Source organism: Cydia fagiglandana, chromosome 16 (assembly GCF_963556715.1).
Source record: "Cydia fagiglandana chromosome 16, ilCydFagi1.1, whole genome shotgun sequence".
Taxonomy (NCBI): domain Eukaryota; kingdom Metazoa; phylum Arthropoda; class Insecta; order Lepidoptera; family Tortricidae; genus Cydia; species Cydia fagiglandana.
Window position 1 is genome coordinate 16,263,516 of NC_085947.1, and position 25,688 is coordinate 16,289,203.

At 40.3% G+C, this 25,688-nt stretch overlaps 1 protein-coding gene across 1 annotated transcript; it reads right to left on the bottom strand.

The window, feature by feature from the left end:
• Positions 1 to 9: 9 nt before the first annotated feature.
• Positions 10 to 21,848, bottom strand: LOC134672066 (translation elongation factor 2). Its single transcript, XM_063529965.1, has 15 exons — positions 21,763 to 21,848; positions 21,204 to 21,418; positions 20,640 to 20,833; positions 19,721 to 19,918; positions 16,553 to 16,688; positions 15,379 to 15,601; positions 14,454 to 14,600; positions 13,133 to 13,294; positions 12,657 to 12,821; positions 11,254 to 11,445; positions 5,248 to 5,427; positions 4,351 to 4,640; positions 3,783 to 3,885; positions 2,661 to 2,918; positions 10 to 401 (listed from the first exon to the last, which is right to left on the bottom strand). The coding sequence occupies exons 1-15, from the start codon at positions 21,763 to 21,765 to the stop codon at positions 333 to 335; spliced, it is 2,535 nt and encodes an 844-aa protein (XP_063386035.1). The 5' UTR covers positions 21,766 to 21,848; the 3' UTR covers positions 10 to 332.
• Between the last annotated feature and the right edge of the window lie 3,840 nt (positions 21,849 to 25,688).

Below are 25,688 nucleotides of genomic sequence, written 5' to 3' on the forward strand. Positions count from 1 at the left end.
AAACTGCCATTACATTAGAAAAATTATAATTTAAAAATTAATTACATTACAGTATAATAAAGGAAAAATTCAGGTTCCCATCTATCGTGTGTGATACCACAACATAAATCTAGTATCACCCTTCATATCGGAATATTAACAATGCGTATATCGACCAGCAATATTTTATTGAACGTACACTTACAAACTTAAACAGGCGCAAACAAATAAGAACTGGGGTGAATAAAAATTGTAAACGTAATAAAACAGTATTGTATAATGTGGTGTATGTACGTGCGCTGGTTTCGTTACATATATTACAGTACAGATTGTATTTATTTTAGCTACGACGTTTACAGTTTGTCCAAGTATTGATTTAGATCTGGGAGACCCTCCTTCAGCCCCTTTCGTTTCCTCGTGTCCTGCCGAACAAATAATAATATATCAGTACAAACATCAGGATATCACATGTCCTACATATATCCTTTAGCCGCCCACACGTCGAGCAAAATGAAATTTTATCGTGTCTATACAAAGTTCAAATTACAATGGAACATGAGACCTTTTTACAGGTCTCTGGCGGCTAGCGGATATAGTTATCTCAAAATAATAATTGTATCGCCCGCCCGGGAACTAGCAGTCCTGGGACATAAGGATAGAGGTCCGTGTGCAGCGTAGCGAGCAGGCGAGTGTACTCTGTGCCCGGCGCCGCCGCGCTGTCCCGGCGCACTGCCGCCGGAGCGGGCAGCGCGCTATAGCGCGGCACGTTGGCCGGGCACATTTTTAATATTCAAAAAGCAATAGGAGTCACCAGAACTTGCTGCCGGCATACAATTTTCACACAGGTTTTGCGAGTGGCACTGCTACTTGCTATTTTTTCAGTTTTTGTAAATATCTAACAAACTAATAGCAGACGTACACGTACAGGTATTTGTTACTTACTTTATTATTTTATTTATTTAACCTTTTGGCCGCCGGACCTAGTCCGCAAAGACGCTCACTCACACGCCAGAGCAAATTTTAAGTAAACAACTAATAAAAAGTTTAGGGATTGCAAATAGTGATATCGATATTTACAATTTATGGTAAAAATCTTTTTAATTTAGCTTTGTTCTTATCCTGTTTTAATTTAATTCCAAATTGCCAAAATTAAACATATGTTTTACACCCGAAAATGTTTAAAATATAGGGATTTAACATAAAAAACAACCACTAAACAATGTCGATTCAAGACGTGATATCGCCGCACTAGGCTGTACGAGAAGTCTTTTATACAAGACAACGGCGCGCATGGACTGCCCGCAGTGCAGATCGACAAGGACTGTTTCCGCGCGGATCAAGTAATAATAGTCTCTAGGTCAACGGCGTAAGCGCTTGTCGGTACGTAAACTTTATTGGCGTAACGTTAAAGCTGCGCATCATGTGTCGATAAAGTCAATATACCGGAACTGTTTTAGTGAAAATTACACGTGGGTTGAATTTTTAATGAGTGAAGATATTATTCCGGAATTAGAATCTATAATTAAATTTCAGTTTGGTTTACATTAATATAGGTAAACTCTTATCAAAAAAACGTTCAACGACTTGTTATAAAAAAATTACACATTAACTTCAATGTTATAACAAAAAACTAAAGTCTGATAAACAGGTATGTCCCTGTACCACTCTTGTGCGAAGCGGTCGCTGCGGTGTATCCCTTCCCACTAAGCTATAAAAGAACATCAATTATTTTTTTTATTTATCTCTTCTGCAATTAAATATTGGGATACCCTCCTCCAATTGAGGGGGGATTTAAATCTTCTCGGGGCAGAGGTGTACGGTTGGAGCCGGTAAATTTATTTGACGTTCATAAGCGCATTGTAATATGCCTACTTGAATAAACTATTTTTTATCTTTTATCTTATCTTTATCTTTAAATAGTCCACAATCTACAAGGGCAAATTTACTTGTCTGACTCTAGTTTATAGAACTAAAGAAGCTGCCTGAACTTTAAATATAGTTATGCCTATCTGACTCTCGTTCTACGTATTCTAGTACTCGTAAGTATTTATACCTACTACTCGTTGAAAAAAATTGGCGATTAACAAGTGTTCAAATATTTAGATAAAAACATATTTCTGACTTTATATTTACTTTAAAAATTCCCATATCGAGTTAACATTCCCATCCCTAGCTGTCTTTTATACACGACAACGGCGACGAGGAACATGAAAAATGTTGAAAATTGGAGCAATTTTTTTAAATGCCTTATTATAAAAAAAGGGATTTATATAGCGGCTTAAAAAGCAAATAAATGAAAAAACAAAGACCTTAAATATGAACACGAGTGTAAATGAAATTGCAATTGTTATTATTTTCCCATTAACTCAGTGGTTGAATTTGTGTCTTGTATACAAGACGACGGCGCCAGCGTATCGTTCTATCGTTGTCTTCTATACCGGACAACGGCGGTCAAAGGGTTAAACTTTATTGCACAAAATATATACAACAATGCACAAATGGCGGAATTAACGCCAAAAGGCATTTATATACTGAATTTCATATAATTTCAGTATATTGTCTTAAAATGAGGGCGTAACTCCGATTGTATGACGGCCTCTAAGTTCTAGTGACTCTTAAATACCAAAGCCGATAGAATAGTTTCATGAATATGAGCATGTGGTAAACTGGTAAAGTCTCACCTGGACAACGGCGTAGGGCTTGCTGCCGGGCTCGCATGGGTCGCCGGGCAGCACCTGCCAGTGGTCGAACACGCACTGCGGGAAGGCCTGTCCGCCGGTGTTGGAGCGCAGGTCCGCCGTGAACCCGAACGACTCGTTGACGGGCAGGTACGCCTTCACCACGAACATGGGCGTGCCGGCAACCTGGGACTCCTCGAACACGTGTCCACGGCGACGGTTGAGCACGCCGTAGATACCGCCCACGGCCACTTCAGGGCACTGCAGAATACGAGACAAATTTGTACAGATATGCCAAACTAGACAAATTTTTTAACTAGTAAATAACGTTAATTTAATTATAATGGCACATGTAGTGATAATAGTTACTTCAATATTACACAAATAACATAACTAAAATAATTTAACAGCTTTTATGTCTACCGTTCTCCAATTCTCCCTGAATTGCTTAAAGGTTGGAAGAGATCCCTGAAAGGGATACGTTCGCCTTTGTACTAATGATGAGTGTTCTTTCATGTTTTATGTTTCTTTTTGTACAATAAAAGAGTTTTACTACTAAAATTGTATGCTGTACAATCGCCATTTGAACACACTTTACCACTTTGACAATAGAGGCTTGTTCAGATATTTGTTAGCACCTCAGCCACTCTGATATATTTGATGGCAACTGTATGAAAAGGGGTCACACCATGCAGGTAGGTTTTGTAGAGTATACAAATTTTTTTTCCACCCCTTTTTAATCTCAATAGTTTTACTGCCAATAATTTGTGTTAAAATTTGAAATATTGTTAGTCCCCCTATTCAGGCAAAGTGTATGTCGGGTGACAATGCCAAAACAAAGAACTGTCGATCTGCCACGTTTCGGAAAGGCGGTGCTATCAGACATGCTAGCCCCGCTCAGGATAAACGTGGGTAGGTAACCATGCAGGAGTGGACTGCAGGTCAACAAACACATGAAAAGCAAAAGAACACGTCCAAAAACCCTTTGATAATTAACTAGTAGAAGTCTAATTTTGTATTTTAATTTCCTTTTTGCTTTTCATTTTTTATGTCAACCTTAAGGAACAAAATTCAGATTGGTTGGTTTCGATACGAGTGGATCAGACAGGATAGAGGCAATGTTACCTGAATCTCGCACAGGTAGACGGGCTCCATGAGACGCGGCTGCGCGGTGAGCAGGCACGCGTATAGGCATCTTCTCGTCGTTGGAATGATCTGACCGCCACCTCTGCAATACATTACATTTGCTACAATCTCGATCATGTATTAAATCAAAACTTTATTATCAGCAAAGGCTAAGAGAGTATTTTGATTGCATTGTGTCGCTTTTGAACTTCTCTAGAGAAATAGTAATTTAGTTTTTAGATAGAGAGCCTTCTTCAGTAACAACTAAGGCCCCCCCACATCTAGCGTCTTTCGAGCGTCGGCGTCTGGTCAGCGCTATGGGAAATGAAGTCGCTGCGCAGTTGCGTCGAGCAGCGGCCATAGAGTTGTAGACGCCGACGCTCGAAAGACGCTAGATGTGGGGGGCCCTAACTTTACAAACACTTCAACAACTAAAAAATAATGGAAACGGACACAATCGTCTATGCAGTGTGACTATGAGTATGAGTGAGTATAAGTGTGTATGAGGTGTGACTAGAGCCAATCGCCGATCAGTTTATAATAAAAAAAAGTGGAATATTAAACGCACCTGTGGATAGCGTCGGTGTGTAGCGTGACGTCGTAGATGTTGAACCGCACGCCGCGCAGGTTCTCCTCGGCCATGACGCCCTCCTTGGCGGCCCACTGGAAGCCGGCCACCACCGAGTCCTTGATCTCGTTGAGGTACTGCACTCCCTTGGAGCAGTCCACCATGAGGTTGGGCCCCGTGCCCTCGGGGCCGAAGCACCAGATCTTACGGGCTTCCGTCACGTCGTACTCATACTTGTCCGACAGGTAGCGAGCGCGGGTCTTGAAGTCGTCGCGGGGGTTCACTTTACCCTACATGCGACAATAAACAACAACATAACATTAAGGCCCAGTTGCACCAACCACAGTTGACAGACTGATCAACGTCAGCCGGCGCGCCCCGGCGCCTTACTATGATCCTTTCCATACATAAAAATTTAACGAACTCTTTAACGATACGAACAGTTTGGTGCAACCAACCCTAATACAGTTATTATAAATGGAAAATGTTCCTACTAAACTCAAACAGATGGATGTTATTATTTTATGCATCAACTAAACACTTTTAGATATATTTAACAAGTATCCAAGACAAAGTAGTTAATTATTTTTACAAGGGCCACATTTTATAAAAATCTTTTATCAAATTTGAAAGAGAGGCAAATAGCAATTCACAAGTCACAAGCCTTTTATAGACAACCTGGAAATCGGCCCTTGAAGAAAGAAGATAAGGGAATGGGAGGGATTAAAGTAAGGGGGTGTAAATAACTTCCAACTCCAGACCTGCTAGCATGAGTTGCGTCCTCGCGCGAGACTCCATTCATCTAGCGCGACTTCCAGTATGGACTCTTGCGCGAGAACGAAACTCATGCTAGACCGCCAGACGTCGGTAAAATGGAGCATGTAACACTATACTTACGTCATCAATGTCCTCAGCCAGACCGTCGGGCATGGGCTGGGCCTTCATGAAGAGACGGTTGTGCTTGTTGGGCGACTTGGAGAGGCACATCTGGTCCGACTCCTCAGCCACGGTCTCGCGGTACGACACCACGGGGTCAGACTTCTTGATCGGGATGCACGCGTGGTCCTCCTCCAGATCCTACACAAAAAATTAATTCAATTACTTTAAAGTTCATTTACATGGACAAGTTGCAAATGAAATAGTTATATTATTGGTCTTTTAAGAGCGCTCTTACAAGAAAAGTCGAAATAATGCAAAATTGATGATACTAGTCGACGAAATTCAGGACTTTGTGCTCATTATTAGAAACAATGAGTACTTGTTCCAGTAAAAGCGTCTTCCTATCTTTTTAAATATCGTTGTAAATATTAGAAAAAGGACTTATTAAATTAGTAATGAATTTTTTTCTGATGGTCGTTTCCGAAAAACCCCGTGAAGCACTGAACGGCAAGCTCTTATTTGGAAATGTTGAGAAGTTTACTCTGCTAAACCTGGCTATTTTGTATTACTAATACCCTGTACTTTAGGCATATCAAACGATATTTTTCCTACATACCTTTGAGAAAGAGAAAATCAAAGTAAAACGAACTCAATTTTCTCTCCGAAACAAGTGTCAATTTCTACGAAACTCTACTTAATATCGAAATCATTTTCATACTCAAGCAATCTGCAACGTTTGCTTATACTGTTGGTATACATTAGTGTTTATGAAATTCTACTATAATTTTTTGGCAATTTTTTGAAAACTACTCTATATTACCGATGACGCGCGCTCGCCAGCTCAGTGCCGCGGCAGAGCTTGTACAGGCAGGACGTGTGTCGGTCGGCTCCGCACATTTTCAACGGCGACGACGAGGTTTTTTATCATTGTGTGCGGCGGGCGCCGTGTAAAACGCTATACTGTGTGCGTGTAAACCGCAACGAGAGACTTTGATCCTAGCACTGTTTTTATAGTATTATAATTTATAATGGTACAGTTTAATAAACTACCGGACAGGATTAAAAATATTTGAAACGACCTGACATTCTATATGTATTTATTTGACTCAAGATAGTACTCAGGGTCTGATGATGGAGCCGGAAGGTGGTCACCGGTACCAATCAACCATGCAACTAAACCACTTTGTGTTTAGGCTCGTTTTATTCATCTCAACAAGATCTTTGACACAAGATAGTACTCAGGGTCTGATGATGGAGCCGGAAGGTGGTCACTAGTACCAATCAACCATGCAACTAAACCACTTCGTGTTTGGGCACGTTTGATTCGGCTCAACAAGATCTTTGACTTAAGATAGTACTCAGGGTCTGATGATGGAGCCGGAAGGTGGTCACCGGTTCCAATCAACCATGCAACTAAACCACTTCGTGTTTGGGCTCGTTTGATTCGTCTCAACAAGATCTTTGACACAAGATAGTACTCAGGGTCTGATGATGGAGCCGGAAGGTGGTCACCGGTACCAATCAACCATGCAACTAAACCACTTCGTGTTTAGGCTCGTTTTATTCGTCTTAACAAGATCTTTGACACAAAATAGTACTCAGGGTCTGATGATGGAGCCGGAAGGTGGTCACCGGTACCAATCAACCATGCAACTAAACCACTTCGTGTTTGGGCTCGTTTGATTCGGCTCAACAAGATCTTTGACACAAGATAGTACTCAGGGTCTGATGATGGAGCCGGAAGGTGGTCACCGGTACCAATCAACCATGCAACTAAACCACTTCGTGTTTGGGCTCGTTTGATTCGTCTCAACAAGATCTTTGACACAAGATAGTACTCAGGGTCTGATGATGGAGCCGGAAGGTGGTCACCGGTACCAATCAACCATGCAACTAAACCAATTCGTGTTTGGGCTCGTTTGATTCGTCTCAACAAGATCTTTGACACAAGATAGTACTCAGGGTCTGATGATGGAGCCGGAAGGTGGTCACCGGTACCAATCAACCATGCAACTAAACCACTTCGTGTTTAGGTTCGTTTTATTCGTCTTAACAAGATCTTTGACACAAAATAGTACTCAGGGTCTGATGATGGAGCCGGAAGGTGGTCACCGGTACCAATAAACCATGCAACTAAACCACTTCGTGTTTGGGCTTGTTTGATTCGGCTCAACAAGATCTTTGACTTAAGATAGTACTCAGGGTCTGATGATGGAGCCGGAAGGTGGTCACCAGTACCAATCAACCATGCAACTAAACCACTTCGTGTTTAGGCTCGTTTTATTCGTCTCAACAAGATCTTTGACACAAGATAGTACTCAGGGTCTGATGATGGAGCCGGAAGGTGGTCACCGGTACCAATCAACCGTGCAACGAAACCACTTCGTGTTTAGGCTCGTTTTATTCGTCTCAACAAGATCTTTGACACAAGATAGTACTCAGGGTCTGATGATGGAGCCGGAAGGTGGTCACCGGTACCAATCAACCATGCAACTAAACCACTTCGTGTTTGGGCTCGTTTGATTAGTCTCAACAAGATCTTTGACACTGAAGATACACAAGGTTTGATTATGGAGCTGAAAGGTGGCCACGGGTACCAGTCTATCATGTAACTGAACCACTTCGTGTTTAGGCACGTTTTATTCATCTCGACAAGATCTTTGACACAAGATAGTACTCAGGATCTGATGATGGAGCTCGAAGGTGGCGACGGGTACCTGTCTATCATGCAGTGTTGGCATCAATCTGAACTAAATCAATCCGGATTGATCAATCGAATTGACGCGTCAATCCGAATTGATCAATCCGAATTGATCAATTCGAATTGATTTAATTCAGATTGACGCGTCAATCCGATTGAATCAATTGGAATTAACGCATCAATCCTCAATTCGGATTAAATCAATTCTCAATCTAGATTAACCTAGGGTCCCTTTCCCTTCCCTAAGATTAGTTTTCAAAGGTGTCCTTTTTAAGTACTTACTTACTGGACTTAAAGTCGATATCTGAGGTTCCCAGAGGTTCGAAAACATGTTCCTGATGTCAGTATTGACTGATGTCCCTTTTAGGGACATTTTTCGAAATTGGCCAATTACGTTCATATTCGTAATCGATGTCGACCATAGGTCCCGAAAAATGTTTCGCGCGTCAGTATTGAAGGATGTCCCTTCCATTTCGGGACATTTTTTTAAATTGATCGTTGGCACTTTAAAACGATATCTGAGATTTCCAAAGGTTCCGTAACATGTTTCCGACGGCAATACAGACGGAGTTTCCTTTTTTTTCTGGACATTTATGGGACATTTCTTCCAATTAATATCGATTTTAAACGCAATCGGGTAATTTCTAGAAATGTCTCAAAAAAGGACATCTCTCAATATTTCCCTCGGAAACAAGTTTCGAAACCTTTGGGCACCTCAGATATCGATTTTGAACGCTATCGGTTAATTTTAAGGAAAGTCCCGAAAATGTTCCAAAAAGGACATCCTTCATATAGCCGTCGGAAACATGTTTCGGAACCTTTGGTAAACTCAGACACCGCTTTTGAACGCATTTGGTCAGTTTCACAAAAATGGCCTAAATAAAAAGGACATTAGGTAGGTACATACAAAGTAATCGTCAATCCGAATTGACGATTGAGGATTGACCGATCAATTTGAATTAACGATTAGTAATCGTCAATCTTCAATCAGTAGATTTAGAATTAGTTTCGTCAATCGTCAATTCGAATTGATCGGTCAATTCTCAATCGTCAATTCGAATTGATTTTTTGCCAACACTGCTATCATGTAACTGAACCACTTCATGTTTGGGCTCGTTTGATTCGTCTCAACAAGACCTTGGACACAAGTTAGTACTCAGGGTCTGATGATGGAGCTGGACTGTGGCCACGGGTACCAGTCTACCATGTAACTGAACCACTTCGTGTTTTGGCTCGTTTGATTCGTCGCAACAAGATCTTTGACACAAGATACTACTCAGGGTCTGATGATGGAGCTCGAAGGTGGCGACGGGTATCAGTCTATCACATAACTGAACCACTTCGTGTTTGGGCTTCGTGTTTGGTTTATCACCTAGTGTCAAACATCTTGTTGAGACGAATCAAACGAGCCTAAACACGAAGTGGTTTAGTTGCATGGTTGATTGGTACCGGTGACCACCTTCCAGCTCCATCATCAGACTCTGAGTATCACCTAGTGTCAAAGATCTTGTTGAGACTAATCAAACGAGCCTTAACATGAAGTGGTTTAGTTGCATGGTTGATTGGTACCGGTGACCACCTTCCGGCTCCATCATCAGACTCTGAGTATCACCTAGTGTCAAAGATCTTGTTGAGACTAGTCAAACGAGCTTAAACATGAAGTGGTTTAGTTGCATGGTTGATTGGTACCGGTAACCAACTTCCAGCTCCATCATCAGACTCTGAGTATCACCTAGTGTCAAAGATCTTGTTGAGATAAATAAAACGAGCCTAAACACGATGTGGTTTAGTTGTATGGTTGATTGGTAATGGTGACCACCTTCCAGCTCCATCATCAGACCCTGAGTACTGTCTTGTGTCAAAGATCTTGTTGAGACGAATTAAACGAGCCCAAACACGAAATTGTTTAGTTACATGATAGACTGGTACCCGTGGCCACCTTCCAGCTCCATCATCAGACCCTGTGTATCTTCAGTGTCAAAGATCTTGTTGAGACGAATCAAACGAGCCCAAACACGAAGTGGTTTAGTTACATGATAGACTGGTACCCGTGGCCACCTTCCAGCTCCATCATCAGACCCTGTGTATCTTCAGTTTCTTGTAACTTGTTTCTTGTAAATAAGCGAGTACCTATAATTTCTTTCGAGTAATATACGTTCATAAGTACGAGTATGGGGCTATTCATAAATTACGTCGTTTCAAATGGGAGGAGGGGGGGGGGGGTCTGGACATCGGATGATGGTAGCATGACGTAGGAGGAAACAGAGTCATCCGAAGCATGATTTTTAGATGATTTGAGGGATGGGGGGGGGGGGGGTCAAAAATAGATGACGTAATTTATGAACAGCCCCTATGTACATTTGCACTGCATTTAGTATTTTCGTACTTACCAAATAACAGTTTTAGGACTTTATAAGTTAAGTACAGTTAGTGTTGTTATGGTTGATTTCAATATGCTTCGCGATGGATCAAGAATGTTTAATCCATAATTGTAGTGCGAGTGTGGTAGAAGGGATCGGAAAACTGAGCTCGCACGGCCTGCCGCAGCGCGTAAAATACCTAAACTCGCTCAACCCCGAAATGTAATAGCACTCTTAACAAACCAGGGACTCATTGCGTAACGAGTTGAAGCATTTTAATGGAAAACTATATTTATTAGAGTAGAGTAATGTTGCCGTGTTAGACAGTGTTCCTCCAAGAAATGGTGGAATTGTGGATGCACCTTTATGCAATGCAACCCTGGCCACAGAATAAATAATAGTACTAGGTACAGAAGACTCACTCTCTAACAAAACGCGTCTGTTACGATCAGGACAGATATGGCCGCTAGGTGGCGATAGCGCCACGCGCAGCTTATGGCTTTCTCCAAAATTGGGATGGAACGGATGTACTTTTAGCTACCTGTAGCAAAGCGACGAAATCGCGGAGTGAGCCACGCCTTGATAAACAGTTCTGTGGAATCCTTAAGAGCCCATCAACGTGCACACTAGCGTCACAGCTAAATAATCGTGATTATTTAAATTTAACGAAAGATATTGAAAAAAGGGGACCGCTATGTTTTAAGTACCTTTTGAATACATCAAACTAGTTTTTATGTTGCTGGTTTCGTCGATCTAGGAACTCAAAACAAAAACGGCCGTTTTAACTTTGGACGCATAGATTGACGAACACGTTGATGGGCTCTTAACCTATAGCCTATACGTCAAACCTTGCCGAGCAAAATGAAATTTTATTTCATCAACACAAAGTTCAAATTAGAATGGAACAGGGGACATTTTTGTCTCTGGGCGGCTAGAGGTTAATATTGAGGACAGTAGTGTTACCTTAAGACAGATCTCAAGATGCAGCTCCCCGGCGCCGGCGACGATGTGCTCGCCGGACTCCTCGTTGATGCACTGCACCATGGGGTCGGACTTGGCCAGCCGCTTGAGCCCCTCCACCAGCTTGGGCAGGTCGGCGGGGTTCTTGGGCTCCACGGCCACGCGCACCACGGGCGACACGCTGAACTTCATCACCTGGCCAAATTTAATAACAAGGTTAAACCTAGAATGTTACCTAAAAGGACTTCTGCCAAATACCAATTCAATAGAATAATTATATCTGGACAAGTTTAATCTTTTGAACGCCAAACGGCGCATCCATTTGCCGTGCCACTGACGCCACTGGGGTTTTGTGAACAAATAATGCCAACCGGGGTGTTTTTCAATAAATTTTCGTCAAAAATCGATCGACGTCAAATGCCGTCTTTTTTGGCGTCGTTGTCACGATTTTGGCTTGACGTCAATTGCAGTTAGGGAATGCAATACCGGGATACCAGGATCCCGAAATACCGGGATCCCGCATGCAATTTGCGGGATTAATCCCGCACGTAAATTAAGCGGGATCCCGCGGGATTTGCGGGATCGAAGAGCGACGTGGTTCTTACGTGTTACTACAAGGAACACAAGCTCGGGCACGTGCCTACTGGCGAAAATTCTTCACGGAGCCTAAATGCATCTATGGTGGAAAGGGGTAATGACATGGAAGAGCATTTTGCCCGAATTTGTCTATTTATTTCATCACACTTGCTCGTAAAAGGTGTTATTTTACGTAGGCGACGCGGTAGGTTAAATCTTAAATTTGTACCCAGGGAATTTTGTTATGTAGGTACGTCCGAAATTAGGCATTTTTTTTATTGTTTTCCCTCTTTTTTCCTCACAGGTGTGATGAAAAACATTGTATGTGCCACGAGTGGTACAGGACTTACGATATCGCGTTAATTAAGCCTTTACACACGTTCTTAAATTCTTGATTACTGTCATTATACCGTATTCTTTTAATACAAAATGTACTATTTCTAATTTTAGTTTACTTTTTGTTTTCAACCTTCAAATTTAGTACTAATTCGTAAAATTGTATACTAATTTGCGGGATCCCGCAAATACCGGGATCCCGCGGGACTTAAAATGGCAATCCCGCGGAATACCGGGATTGAGTTCCTCATGCGGGATTGCATTCCCTAATTGCAGTCTGTGGCGTTGAAAATGTTAAAGAATATAGATCAAAGAGGATTCTTGTTATAATCAGAAAGCTTGTGGTGTGGCTCAAGTTACGTTTTAGACTGCGCATTTTTTGACATTTTAAAATCTTTCCATAAATTTAATTGACAAAAAATTCTAACACAATAATAGAAGCTGCTCATAAAATTTTATGAAAATCTGTAGAGGAGAAATAATTGAATAATTACCTTCATGTTGTGGGCGTTCTTGAAGGTGGTGATGGTACCGGTCTTGACGAGGAACTGGTCCACTCCGACCAGACCGCAGATGTTACCGGAGGGCACATCCTCGATGGCCTCCACGTAGCGACCCATCATGAGGATGGTACGCTGGATGGTCTTCTCATACAGATCCTGTACAAAGATAAAGTAGATTTAGTGTTTTAAGCTTATCAATAAACTGTATGAAGTGTAAGTGCTTATATGAATTAAAATAATAATTGTATCGCCTGCCCGGGAACTAGCAGTCCTGGGACATAAGGATAGAGGTCCGTGTGCAGCGTAGCGAGCAGGCGAGTGTACTCTGTGCACGGCGCCGCCGCGCTGTCCCGGCGCACTGCCGCCGGAGCGGGCAGCGCGCTATAGCGCGGCACGTTGGCCGGGCACGTTTTATGTGAGACAAGATGGCGGATATGGTCGCCATTTTGAATGACTGGCTTGTTTACCTCTTTCTTGCCGGGCTGGAAGTTGGGGCCCATGATGCGGGCCTTCTGTCCGGTGACGACCTTGCCGGAGAACACGCGGCCGAAGGCGTAGAAACGGCCCTTGTCCGAGGTCGGCACCATCTTGGACACGTACATCATGAGGGGAGCCTCGGGGTCGCACATCTGGAAACGCAAAGAAATAATTAGAAAATCTGGATGTGTTTTTTGCAATTATCGCATTATTAAGATGTGATTTGAAGTGTTTCTTCCATTAATGGGGTCATAAGCTATAGAGTTCACAACCAATTCCGGAAAGAAATAATTTAAGTCCACTTTGACACCCAGAAACTTACTAAAGTAACTGGCAACACTTGGGACTGATTTAGACGAAATTAAAATAAGCCTCTTTACTAAATAATACGGCTAAATATGGATGTCGTAGTATTTGTATGGAGACAGCCGCTATATGACGGCACCGCTATCCTAGGAAACTAGAGCATAACCTCTAAAGACGTCAACGGACGCGCGCGGCTACAGCCGAATATCAACCGTCGTGCGTTCTGACAAGGTTTACGATGACGCGCCTCGCACGGTAGGCGTGACGTTCAAACGGTTAAACTAGTATTTATTTTAATCGTCGGCGTCGAAAAACGCCGTCTCAAACACAAAAGCTGTCACTCGGACGCCACGTCACCGAAGTGTCAAAACTGAAATTGAACTATGGGGTCATCCATTAATTACGTCACACCAATTTCTAGGTTTTTTGACCCCTCCCCCCCGCTTGTCACACTTGGTCACATTTGGCAAACCCCTCCCCCCCTAGTGTGACGTCACATTTTTTCTACGAAATCGCCAAATCGAATTAAGTAAGTACCTAAGTATTATTAATATTTTATCAAAATATTTTTGACGATGTAAATATTAGTAATTTTATAACCCAAAACTGCTTAGGAAAGAAAATTAAACGATTAAAAACTATTTTCGTTTTAAAAACTTGTTATTTAAATGTACAGCGAACTAAATAATTTAAATAAATTTTCGGTTACTGATTAAGTTAAAGTGACGTCACAAAGTTTGTGTCTCCCCCCTCCCCCATGTCACAATATATCACATTTTCTTGACCCCCTCCCTCCCCCTAAACGTGTGACGTAATTAATGGATGACCCCTATATGCACGTAGGTCTATATTGCTCTGTGGTCTATGACCGATTAATCGGTCTTTGGCGTTGGCCCTGCGGTGCGGCTATATCGGTCATTGGCGTCCAAAAGGTTAGTGTCCTGTGTACTAAATTTTATGACTCAACTAACCCAAAGTTTATAAATTTATAATTAAAATGTTTACCTTGATACCGATGGCGGCCTCATCGTCATGGGGTCCCTCGTACAGCATCTCCATACGGTACTTCTGGGCCACCACGGGCGACGGCAGGTGGATGGCAATCATCTGAAGCAGCGCCTCTCCGGCGGGCAGCCACGACCTCATCACAACCTATACAAAACATTATCAATTTAACATTTGTACAAGGACTGAAGGGTGTTTACAGAAGATAATTTCTGAAAAATATGGAGATTCTTAAGGCTAGATTTGCCAAGTTGACCTGTCAAGATAACTATGATAAGTAATTTGAATATGTCCTGGTTCTAATTTAGATCTTAAATTGACCATAATTCTGTAGAAAGCGTTCAACATTTCGTCGCTTTCTGCATTGTTAAAAAAATTTAGTTGGTCGTTTTCTGCATAACTACGGTCAATTAAAGTGTGTCTTCCATTAATGGGGTCATAAGCTACATAGTTTACAACCAATTCCGGAAAGACTGATGCTGTAAGTCCACTTTGACACCCAGAAACCTATTGCAAGTAACCGGCAACACTTGGGACTGGATTATAGTCAACTGCAGCTTATGCTACTGTAGCAAAATAAAACCTCTTCCAAACTACTCAATGTGATTACGATTTGCCCCCTGTTTTATCCCTTTCTTACAAATACATAAGTCAAAATGACAGATTAAGACAAAACAATTAAGTTTTAACTAATCTAGTTTTGTCTAATTTTGATTAGTTGAAATTATCCCGCAGTCGAAATTGCCCCTCTACACCTTATTATTTTTTACTGTAAAATAGTTAAACTGTGAATTAAACATAGGTAAGCTCAAAATGTGTTTAATAATGTTAAAATCGTTCGTTCGACAGTTTTTACTCATTATTCGGCTTTTGTAAAACATTACCGCACCTAAAACCCCAGGGTATGGTAATGATTGTGTGTTACCTTGAGGAGGGCCTTGCCGTCCTTGTCAGCATCCTCGTGCTTGATGGTGACTCCGATCTTCTTGAGCAGCGAGTCGATCTCCTCCTTCTTGAAGTTCATGATGGCGTCGAACACCTTGTAGATGGGGTCCAGCACGTACATGCAGAACGAACGCTTGTTGTCCGCGTCCTTCTGCTTCGCCCACTTCTTGGTCTTGGCGTTGAAGAAGTTCTCACCCCACAATCTGTGGATATTGTATGGAATATGTTGAATGTTCAACACCATGTTTGCATGTTTACGAATGGGGTTGGCAACTGTCAAAGGTTTGCATAGATGGCGCCATCATAGCTTGCCCCTTTCTCTTGTTGAGTTCCGTGAGAATAGGCTTTATCCAGACATATAGGGATTGACAGGGCGTGTTATGCTGGCGCCATCTGCTAAATACTTCGACAGGTCAACCTCATTGTCAGTTAAAAATGTGGAAGATGGCACGAATCTGAGAGCCTAGCCAAGATGCCAATCATTTGCGCCGTAGCAAAAGAAACGGTGTCTCTCTGTCACTCTTCCATAATATTAGATCGACAACTCCAGTTCAGTCATTATTGCTATGTGTCGCTTAACTTCAAACTCGGGTAAATCCATTGGACCCTCTCAGCAAATATCTACCCTATTACGTTTTCTCAATACCAAAATCGCATAATCTGACAGATGGATTTACCCGAATTTGAACTTAAGCGACTCATATTTTGTGTCTATTGGGTCTGAAAGTTTTTCAAATAATCCACATAATGAAAATAATAATTATAATGTTCGTCCTTTTCTGCCGCCGGTGTATAGAACAGTCTTTACCCAGTATCAACGGGACGAATAAATAATGTTCGTCCTTTTTGCCGCTGGTGTATAGAACAGAAATCTGTACCCAGTATCAACGGGACGACATAGAGTAGTCACAAGTTTCAAATGTGGCTTTCCATCAGAGAAGGGTCCTTATACTTCATGTGCATAAGCCACAAATGTTACTTTCAATTTGAATTAAACAATCTAGTTATTTCTTTAAATATTGTACATTGGGCGGCACAAGGTTAATCTGCAGCAGGCTGCTTCAAAGCAAGATGTCACTTTGTAGCATATTAAATCTCTATTATGTTTAAATGTTTCCCAGCTTCAACCGCGTTTTATTTAGCCTTTTAATTACCTGTTCATGAGCTTGACAAGGTCGATCTTGAACTTGTCGGCGTACATCTCAGCGAACTGCTTGAGCGTGAAGGCCCAGCCGTGGAGACCGGAGCCGAAACCCACGGAACCCTTGCTGGGGTCCACGCGGACCTCACCTGCGACACAATGTACAGTGAAAACCTAGTACGAATACGTCATCTTTAAACCACAAATACCGGGACTGTATTTGAGGAATCTATTAGATGTATTCCCATCTGTCCCCACACTAGTACATGAGGTGGAGACAGATGAGAATGATTCATAGGAATGAAACTATTTCCTATTTGTGCCCAGCGCACACACTGTCAGATCTGTTAGGGGTGTAAATTTTCTCAGTACATGTCTCGAGTGATCTCGTCCCAGCCATACAACCAGGAATGCCTCAAAAAGTGAACCAGATTCAAACATGCCCAACCCTTTGCAATCATGGCTTACTAAATTGTTTTTGTATATTTGTCTATTTCTTTTGCTGTGCATTCTTTCCTAACATGTCAAGTTAATTAATGAATGAGTTAGCACTGTGGTGCCCATGATGAACTGAGCCCAGCAGTGGGACAAAATAGGTTGATAATGTGATGATATGATGATGAGGAATTGGGGCATTCTGAAGTGTGACCCGCTTGTTATGTTCCAAACGAAACTCAAGGAAAACACGTTTGATAATCCAATTTAACAAGTTGAACAACATGTTATGTCGAACAATTTGTAACAATTGTCCAAGTCATTGTCGCGACCTTGGCGTTATCACTCGCGCGATCCGCTAACAAGGTGTTGATAACAAAGAAAGCTGTTAACAACAAAATCGTGTCCTTTGGCATTTGTAGGGCAGATAAACAGTTGCAAGTGATTAAATGTTCATTCAAATTTAAAAACTGAACTGAGCAGAATGGACAGTTTAATATTTAAAAATAGTCTTGTAATTATATTTAATGTATTCACACAAATCTAAGTTTGAGAATTTGCATTAATCCCATTTACTTTCCAGGACTTACTGCACTACCACACCTATACCGAAAAACGTAATTGAAGACCAAAAAAACTACCACAGATACGTCACTGTCAAAGCTGTCAATGACACTTAAGTCAGTGTCAAGTAAACATTCCAGGTTTCGCCAACCTTTTTCTAATATCCTTATTTATATTGGCATTGATAAAAAAGGTTTTTGTCAAAACTATACAACTTTGGTCGTCGACTGCACTTTATTTCCAACAATCAACTAACATTGACAAATACAATTCTACCGAGCTTAGTATAAATACTATAAGGTTCTTCAATCTCAGAGTAGTATAGGCTTGTGTCGGTCATGAACTAAGAACTGTTAAGAATGAAATCCCATTAAGGACCGAAAGGAACTAAATCTTTTTGCACGCTCTTAATCAGTCTTTAGGTCCTTTAGTTCAGTGGGATTGGTGAGCGCTTGACATGAGTGAAACAGAAAATAGACTGAACGAAATGGTTCACAATGACGCTGGCACAAGTGTGAACGAGATAAAAGAGTGACAAACAGTCTTACACCTGAAAATCATGAAGAAAAATCAAATATTTTTTATTTTATTTTATTGTGTCTAGCTTTTTGATGTTTAATCGTCATATAGTATCATACAACTTGATTCGTAATTCAGTTGCCAAAGATTTAGAAAAAAACTAGTGTAAAATCGATTCATACATTCCCAGCTCTCAAAGACCGAACTGATCTAAGGGAACTAAAAGACCGAACTAGTTCTTTTGACCGATTGACCGAGAGCGGAGCGCTCTTTTTAGTGACCGAGCAGGCACAAGCCTAGAGTAGTACCTACTCGACTATATAGAGGAAGAGTCATTTTTATAGTGACAATAGGTCTAAAAAGTAAAACGCTTAAATCTTTATCGTTACGATGTCTCACGTTACTTCTTACTGTGGAATTAACCAGTCTCCTCGTGAGAGTCGTGAGCCATTTAATAGACACTATTATTCTGCAATCTCGTTGATTTTGCAAAAATAATGTATGTAAGAAAAAACACTTCAGAGTTTGTTCGTAATTATTCGTAATTATTTGCACCAAATGTTATGAATACCTGAAGTGATACCAGCACAATACCAGCTTTGCAACTAAAAATCACGGATATTTAAGTTTTTATTAGCTCGTCTTGTATTTAAGTAAAAATAAGTAAATAAAAGTACTTTTTTAAATCGTAGGAGTAAAATTACCAAATAATAATTTATTTTAGCGTGTTTATTTATAAAAAAGGAATTTACTATTTAACGAATAATTCATTGCAGTGGCAACATTGTCGTAGTTTTTTTGGTCTTCAATTACGTTTTTCGGTATAGTGTTGGTTAGGACTAGAGTCCTTTGAGACCTCTGCTTCAATACTCGACTCAGTTTTTCAGACTCGACTTTTCAACTTGTTAGAGACCCAAGTCTTTTGTAGAGACTCAAGAGTTAATTAAGTATACTTTCATTATTCAACCGTAATCCCCATGATATGCTATCATTCATAACATAACACAAACTTTTTCAAAATAAATAATTGACTAGTCCCTGTTGATTTTTTTGTATAAAGAATTTCGAAATGCATTGTATTTATGTAAAATTTGTCGATTACTTAAACAAATCATATAATGGCGCTAAATTTCTTTACTGTTATTTAGGAAAAACCTATAAAATTGTTGACATAATCTTTATTCGGAGACAAGTAGTTTTAAGTTGCTCTTGAAAAAAACTCTACAAAGGACTCTACTCGGGGCTCGAAAAGACTGAAGTTTTTTATATACCAACACTAACCACACCGCCTATAGATGAAAAACTTATGCAATACTTTACAAATGCATGAGTCACTAACAGATGTTGATAACCATTCGGTACAATAGGCTAACAGCTATGCTTTAGTATGTATATGCCCGGCAAATCTAGCGACAGAATATGACTGTATGTCGATCATATTCTATACATCTGATTTTCTTGTATATTACTATTTTCTCATAATTGTTGACTGTTCAAGGGGAATGTTCTGATGCTAGCGGAGCAATATTTAAAGAGCAAACTTGCCTGCAATGATTTATCCAAACCAAAATAAGGCTAATAAGTCCAACACATCATCCACTCTTTACCTTTCACCATTTGAAATGATACTTTCTAAAAATCTATCATAAAAGACTTGACTTACCCATGGGACCACCATCGTCGTTGTAGGTGGCGATGATCACGTTCACATTCTCCACAATACGCTGGAAGGTCTGGTACAGCTCCTCGGACTCCAGCTGCAGCTCCAGCAGCGCACGGTCCATCTTGTTCATGAACAGGATGGGCTTGATGCGCTCCGCGATGGCCTGGCGGAGCACAGTCTCGGTTTGTACACACACACCTGGAGGATAGATACTGTTCAATATAGATTCTTTGGTTTGAGTATTTTTTGTGGGAATTAGTTTACTCAGATGGCCGTTCTGAAGATCTTCAATGGAAATTCAGTTTTTAATGGTAAGAACAATCATCATTTGAAATTATATTGCTTTTCTTACAAGCTTGTACAGGTCAAATTTTGCTAGTTAAATTTGACCCACTTCCCGGTTTCCGATGAAGCTGAAAATTTGCATAAGAGTGTAAGTCGGGTAACAATGCAATATTACGGTACCATGGAGCTGATCTAACGATGGAGACAGGAGGTGGCCATAGGAACTCTTGTGATAAAACAACGAAACCTAATTGCGTTTGGGGTGTTTAGAATTGTCTTGATGAGTTATAGTTGTCTGAGAAAGAGCAGCCCGTAGCTATCTTATATCATATTTAAGGCAGACATGCTCAACAGGTGGTGTGCAAATTAATGCTCCGAACAACCCTATCCACATTTATTAATTTGTTGGTGGCCCTGGCATAATAATAATTTTGTCAAGTAGTCCCTCATCACTCAAAGGTTTATTTTTTTTTATCTATTTTTTTTTTAATATAGCCCCTTAGACTTGGGTGTGAGAATTTAAGCAATGTTGGTTACTGGGTTCTATTTCTATAAGAAATCTCTCAACTCAGTGAGCCTGTTGGCAAAGGCTGAAACTGAAAGGTTAAGAACAACATAGAATATCATTACTCACCAGATACACAGTCGACTACGACCAATGCACCATCGGTGACACGGAGCGCGGCAGTCACTTCAGAGGAGAAGTCAACGTGCCCGGGCGAGTCAATCAAGTTAATCAAGAATCCCTTCTCGCCCTTCTCGCCCTGGTCGGGGTTGGTGATGAACACCATGTCCTTCTCTTCAAGCTCGAAGAACATGGAAATAGCGCTGGAGAAAGTAACGTGTTAGTTTTGAGGTTAGAATTCGAAAGCAACTTTTTATTTCTTTTTTTTTTGTCAGATGGCCGTTCTAAAGATCTTCAATGGTATTCGGCTTTTAATGGTAAGAACAATCATCATTTGAAGCGATATTGTTTGTTTTTTATTGCACAATGCATTGTAAACGCAATTCAATTGTAGTGACAGGTATGGTATTGATTTTGTGGTGCTGTTTAACCTAATTACTGGTACCCGTTACCGTTGTTTGTCATGGTCTTTAAAGTCATTGTCAATTGTCTTAAGTCCAAGTTGATGACTCCCGCAAAGTAATAGTAATGGTCACATACGACAAAGGTTATATGTAGGTAGAAGCAACTCACGTAGACTTGATGGTGATGCATCTGTCCTGTTCATCCTTGCGGGTGTCGGTGAAACGGGTCTCGCCGGCGCGGGCTCCAGCAATAATACCGGCCTTCGAGACCAGCGAGTCCGTCAGCGTCGACTTGCCGTGGTCGACGTGAGCGATGACGGACATGTTGCGGATGTTCCGCTTCTTGTCCATCATCCCGCGGATCTCGTCTACGGTGAAATTCACCTGCGCAAACCAGAAAACACGTCAACATATCGCCAAGTCTTGGCCACAACACAGATGGGCATGCACTGTCACACGCACGTTTCGTCATTTTTAACGTAAATAAAACTCCGATGTTTTCTTTTAAAGGTCCGACTCTTCAGCTTCAGTTTAGTTTTAATCACTGGCACTCAGAGAGATTTGCACCGATATCGGGGAAATACGTCATCGAACTACAAAGACGGTCGTGAGAAGAACCAAGTTTTATTTCCCCGTTTATAAGGAAATGCCATAAATAAACTCGCGAAACGTTAATATATATGCACCGTATCACTTTTCTGAACACTATTATGAAGATAAATACTCACCATTTTAGATGGTTTTAGATTCTACTTTCAATAAAATAAACCACCATACGCCAGCAATGGCGTACGCTTGAAAAAGGCCCTTTCGTGGTAGCGATGGGCGAGTCGAGTTATCTGATTCGAATAATCCGAGTCAACCTACAGATGAGTTGATTCGAATCAAGACTATTGGCAATCCGAATCAACTCGGCCACTAAACTGACTGGTAACTTGGTATCCGATCCGCTGACTCGGCGAATGAATCGCCAATTCACCAACTCTCCGAGCCGAGTCAACGCTACGCTAAGGCCATTCAAAAATAAACCTTAATTCGATAGCCCGAAGGTTCTTTTTACAACAACTGCCGCTTGATTCGCCATCCCGAGTCGAGTTCACTGCTAGTATGGCCATTGAAAAATAAACCTTAATTCGGTGCCCTGAAGGTTCTGTTTACAACAACTGCCGCTTGACTCGTTTGCGGCTCCGCGGCCCGTGACCTTGTCGCGAACCACGCAAACCGTCGAGTCGAGTCAGTTCGAATTTCAACTCGGATCAGTGGCCGAATCGATTCGAATGATTCGAATCGAAAAAAAGTCGACTCGTCACATCGCTATTTCGTGGGCCGGATACGTCCACCAAACGTCAGTCAAACGTTGAACCATAGATAACAGACTAGTGCTGCCACGTAACAAAATATACCGGTTTTTGCTTTGTCAATGAAGTTTAAAAATTAGTCCTTTATCAATGGAATAAGGTGTAAAATCAATTGATTATACATGTTTTGTTAAGCCATAAACAATCGTAAGAAAAGTGACCAGTCGGAAAAAAGAGCTTTTAAGTTGATTGCATAGACTTATAATATATAGAGACGGGGTCTTGAGGCAACACTTGATTTGAAGTTCACCTTGTCAACAGTATAGTTGTCCTTTTTTGACAAATGGCATTTTAAAAGAGCGTGGAGAGAGAAATGATACTAGTTGCTGCGCCGTCAAAGAGAACAGAAAACGTAGGGACCTTGGTTGATTGAAGCCATTTCACACTCTCAAGAGCAAATCATAGGTTTAACCATCATTGATTTGATATCTTGCACAAATGAAATTTGTATTTTTATTTATCACTCTTTCTTTGCAAATAAAGGTTTCGATTTATATAAAAGCTTACTGGCGTTAATTCCATGGTCCCATTAAAAATAGTTCAAAAATTAAAAATAATGATATTGCTACTCAAACCTAGATGGCACTGTATTAACTATTAACATTAGAACTCGTGTGGAAACTACTCGTCAATAGATGGGGCTAAGAGGCTCAAAAGTATTGGAATAATACTGTGTCTGTTGATTAAAAACATCATTTCAAAGGGCATGAAAAAAAAACTGTTTTTATGGAATCCTTACATAGAATTGATAACAATTAGTTTCAATATTATTTTAAAATCGATAATTTAAAATTTATGATGTTTATACTGTTTAGTGGATGCCGGTTGTAGGCAAATTTTGGCATACGAGGCCGTGGCGACACGCTAGTTCCGAGAACTGCGATTGTAGGGTGACCGAGGCTAAACGACCTAACTTTCGCAAACTCGTATCTAATTCAATATTTTTTTCTATTCGCAACTTTAAGGTACTGCAATAAAGTGGAGATTTTAAAACATTCTCAGCATGATACAGGCCATTACAAAGGTCACCCCTGTCATAATGCGTTTCGTGCTACTTATTATACCCTAGGTGCGTTGGTTTTAGGCTGGGTAAAGGGCAAATGTGGTGGCATGTGACGTGATATGTGAAATTTTATAAGGGCCATACGCGTTGACCTTGGAGTTTAGCGTATGTTAGGTGTTACTATAGTCTGTCAAGCCATTTCCGTCAGTAGAAAAAAAGCGGAAAATTTAAAAAAATTAGGCGCGATGTATAATCGTCGGCGTGTATTCCATGATAAAAGTTAAGTCACTATTATTTACGTGGCTTCTCGTGACATAAATAAATACACCTGAAAGTTTACTTTCTAATTCGGGATATCAGTATATATAAGGTACAGTCGACTCTCGTTAATTCGAAACTCAAGGGACTTTAAAAATATTACGAATTATCGAGAGTTTGAAATATCAAATAGTTCGAAATTTTTGACAGAAAAAATATGTAAGTTCGAATTATTGAATAATAATCAATTATGATTTATTAACTGCTAATTTTTTAACAATATCCAAAGGTTAGAGGTAGGTACATACATACATGCATATACATAATGTGAATTAATTATTAGTCTTTGAGAAGAAGTCTGTAATATTAATTTGCTTCAAAGCACATTGCTGAGACTGATCAATAACTTTTTTTTATCAGAAATACCTAGTGTCGGAAATGATTTTACAATAGCAAATGCTCGTGCAACAATGAACTTGAACTTGTCTCAAAATGTAGGGTACTTACACTTACCTCTGCAATCTGATAACTTTGAATTGTCGAGTGTTTGACGCTCATAGGCGTCAAACACGCGTTCGAATTAACGCGTCGTTTTGTTACGTAGCGACGATTTTTTTGTTAGAATTTCCAAGTGCTTAAAAATGTATGGAATTATTTCGAAATATAAAGAGATTTTCTAGGGAACTCGTGATACTTAACTTCGAATTATAGAGAGGTTCGATTCGAACGAACGAACCGTTCGAATTATCGCAGGTTGGAATTAACGAGAGTCGACTGTATATCAGTGTACGGTACGCATATAGATATCAGTATACAGTAGGTATTTAAATAAAAACTAGAAATAAACATAAGCTCGCAGTGCCCTTCACTCGGCTCCATAAAATTTAAAAATCATTCATGGGTAATTGTGTAAGATTTTATAATAAACTTCCAAACCATATCACTGAATTATCTATTAATAAATTTAAGAAATATGTAAAGCGTAAACTTATTTCTAAAAAGCTTATTATACCACACAAGACTGCATGAATGATAAATTGATAATACAACGTGGAATTAATTGTTATTCGAAATGATTATTTATTTATTAGGTATATTTGATTATTGATGAGAAAATGGATATTTCCGATGTAATACTATCTACTTACTTATTTTGTTGTTTTTTTTTGACACGTAGATTTTATTCTAGAAATTCTAGACTAGTATTTTTTTATACAATTTTTTTAATGTTTGACCTTCCTTTTGTGAAATTCTTCGTGTTAAATTTGATCTGTAGGTATAATAATCCAATGTTATTATGGAATAATATTAACATCAATAAATTGCTCTGATAATTAGATTAAGATAATATAATATGTAACTATTCGTGCTTGTTTCTAGGCCTACATGAATAAAGTATATTTTGACTTTGACTTTGAAAAGTAAACAAAATCTACCCTCAAATGGCTCCTTAAACCAGTTGAGGGTACATGAAAACATTACATGATCAAATAATGTACGAGTATGTCGTTCAGTGACAAATCAAAGCGGTTTTATATTTGGTTGGTTAACCAATAAATGTTATAACTACCCGAAAATGTACAATTGTTTGTTTACTTATATTTTAATACCTAAAGATACAGAGAGGTACGGAACACTTTCAGTCACTTTCTGTGTCTTAAGCGTGTGAGTCAGCGTAGCAACACAGCAGCTGCGGAACAAGTGATGTTCATGCCTAATTAATGGTAGAGGCTGGAGCTCCGCCAATAGGGGGCGCTGAGAGTGCAGGACGTACTTATTCTGTAAAGTGTGTTATGTTTTCAAATACTGTAACCTTAGATTGTAACAGGCAAAGCGAGTTCGAAACTCAACGGTTCCGTGCTAAAACACGTCAGTTACGTAATTTTAAGTCGAAGATTGCTCGACATGTTTCGCTCCATATCCAGCAGCTTCAACGGGAGCACGCGTTGGAGGACGAACCAGCCCCCAGGCCCCAGGCAGGCCAGGTCCCATCAGTAAGGCAGTTTCTAAAATTTTTCTTTGTGGTTGTATGCGT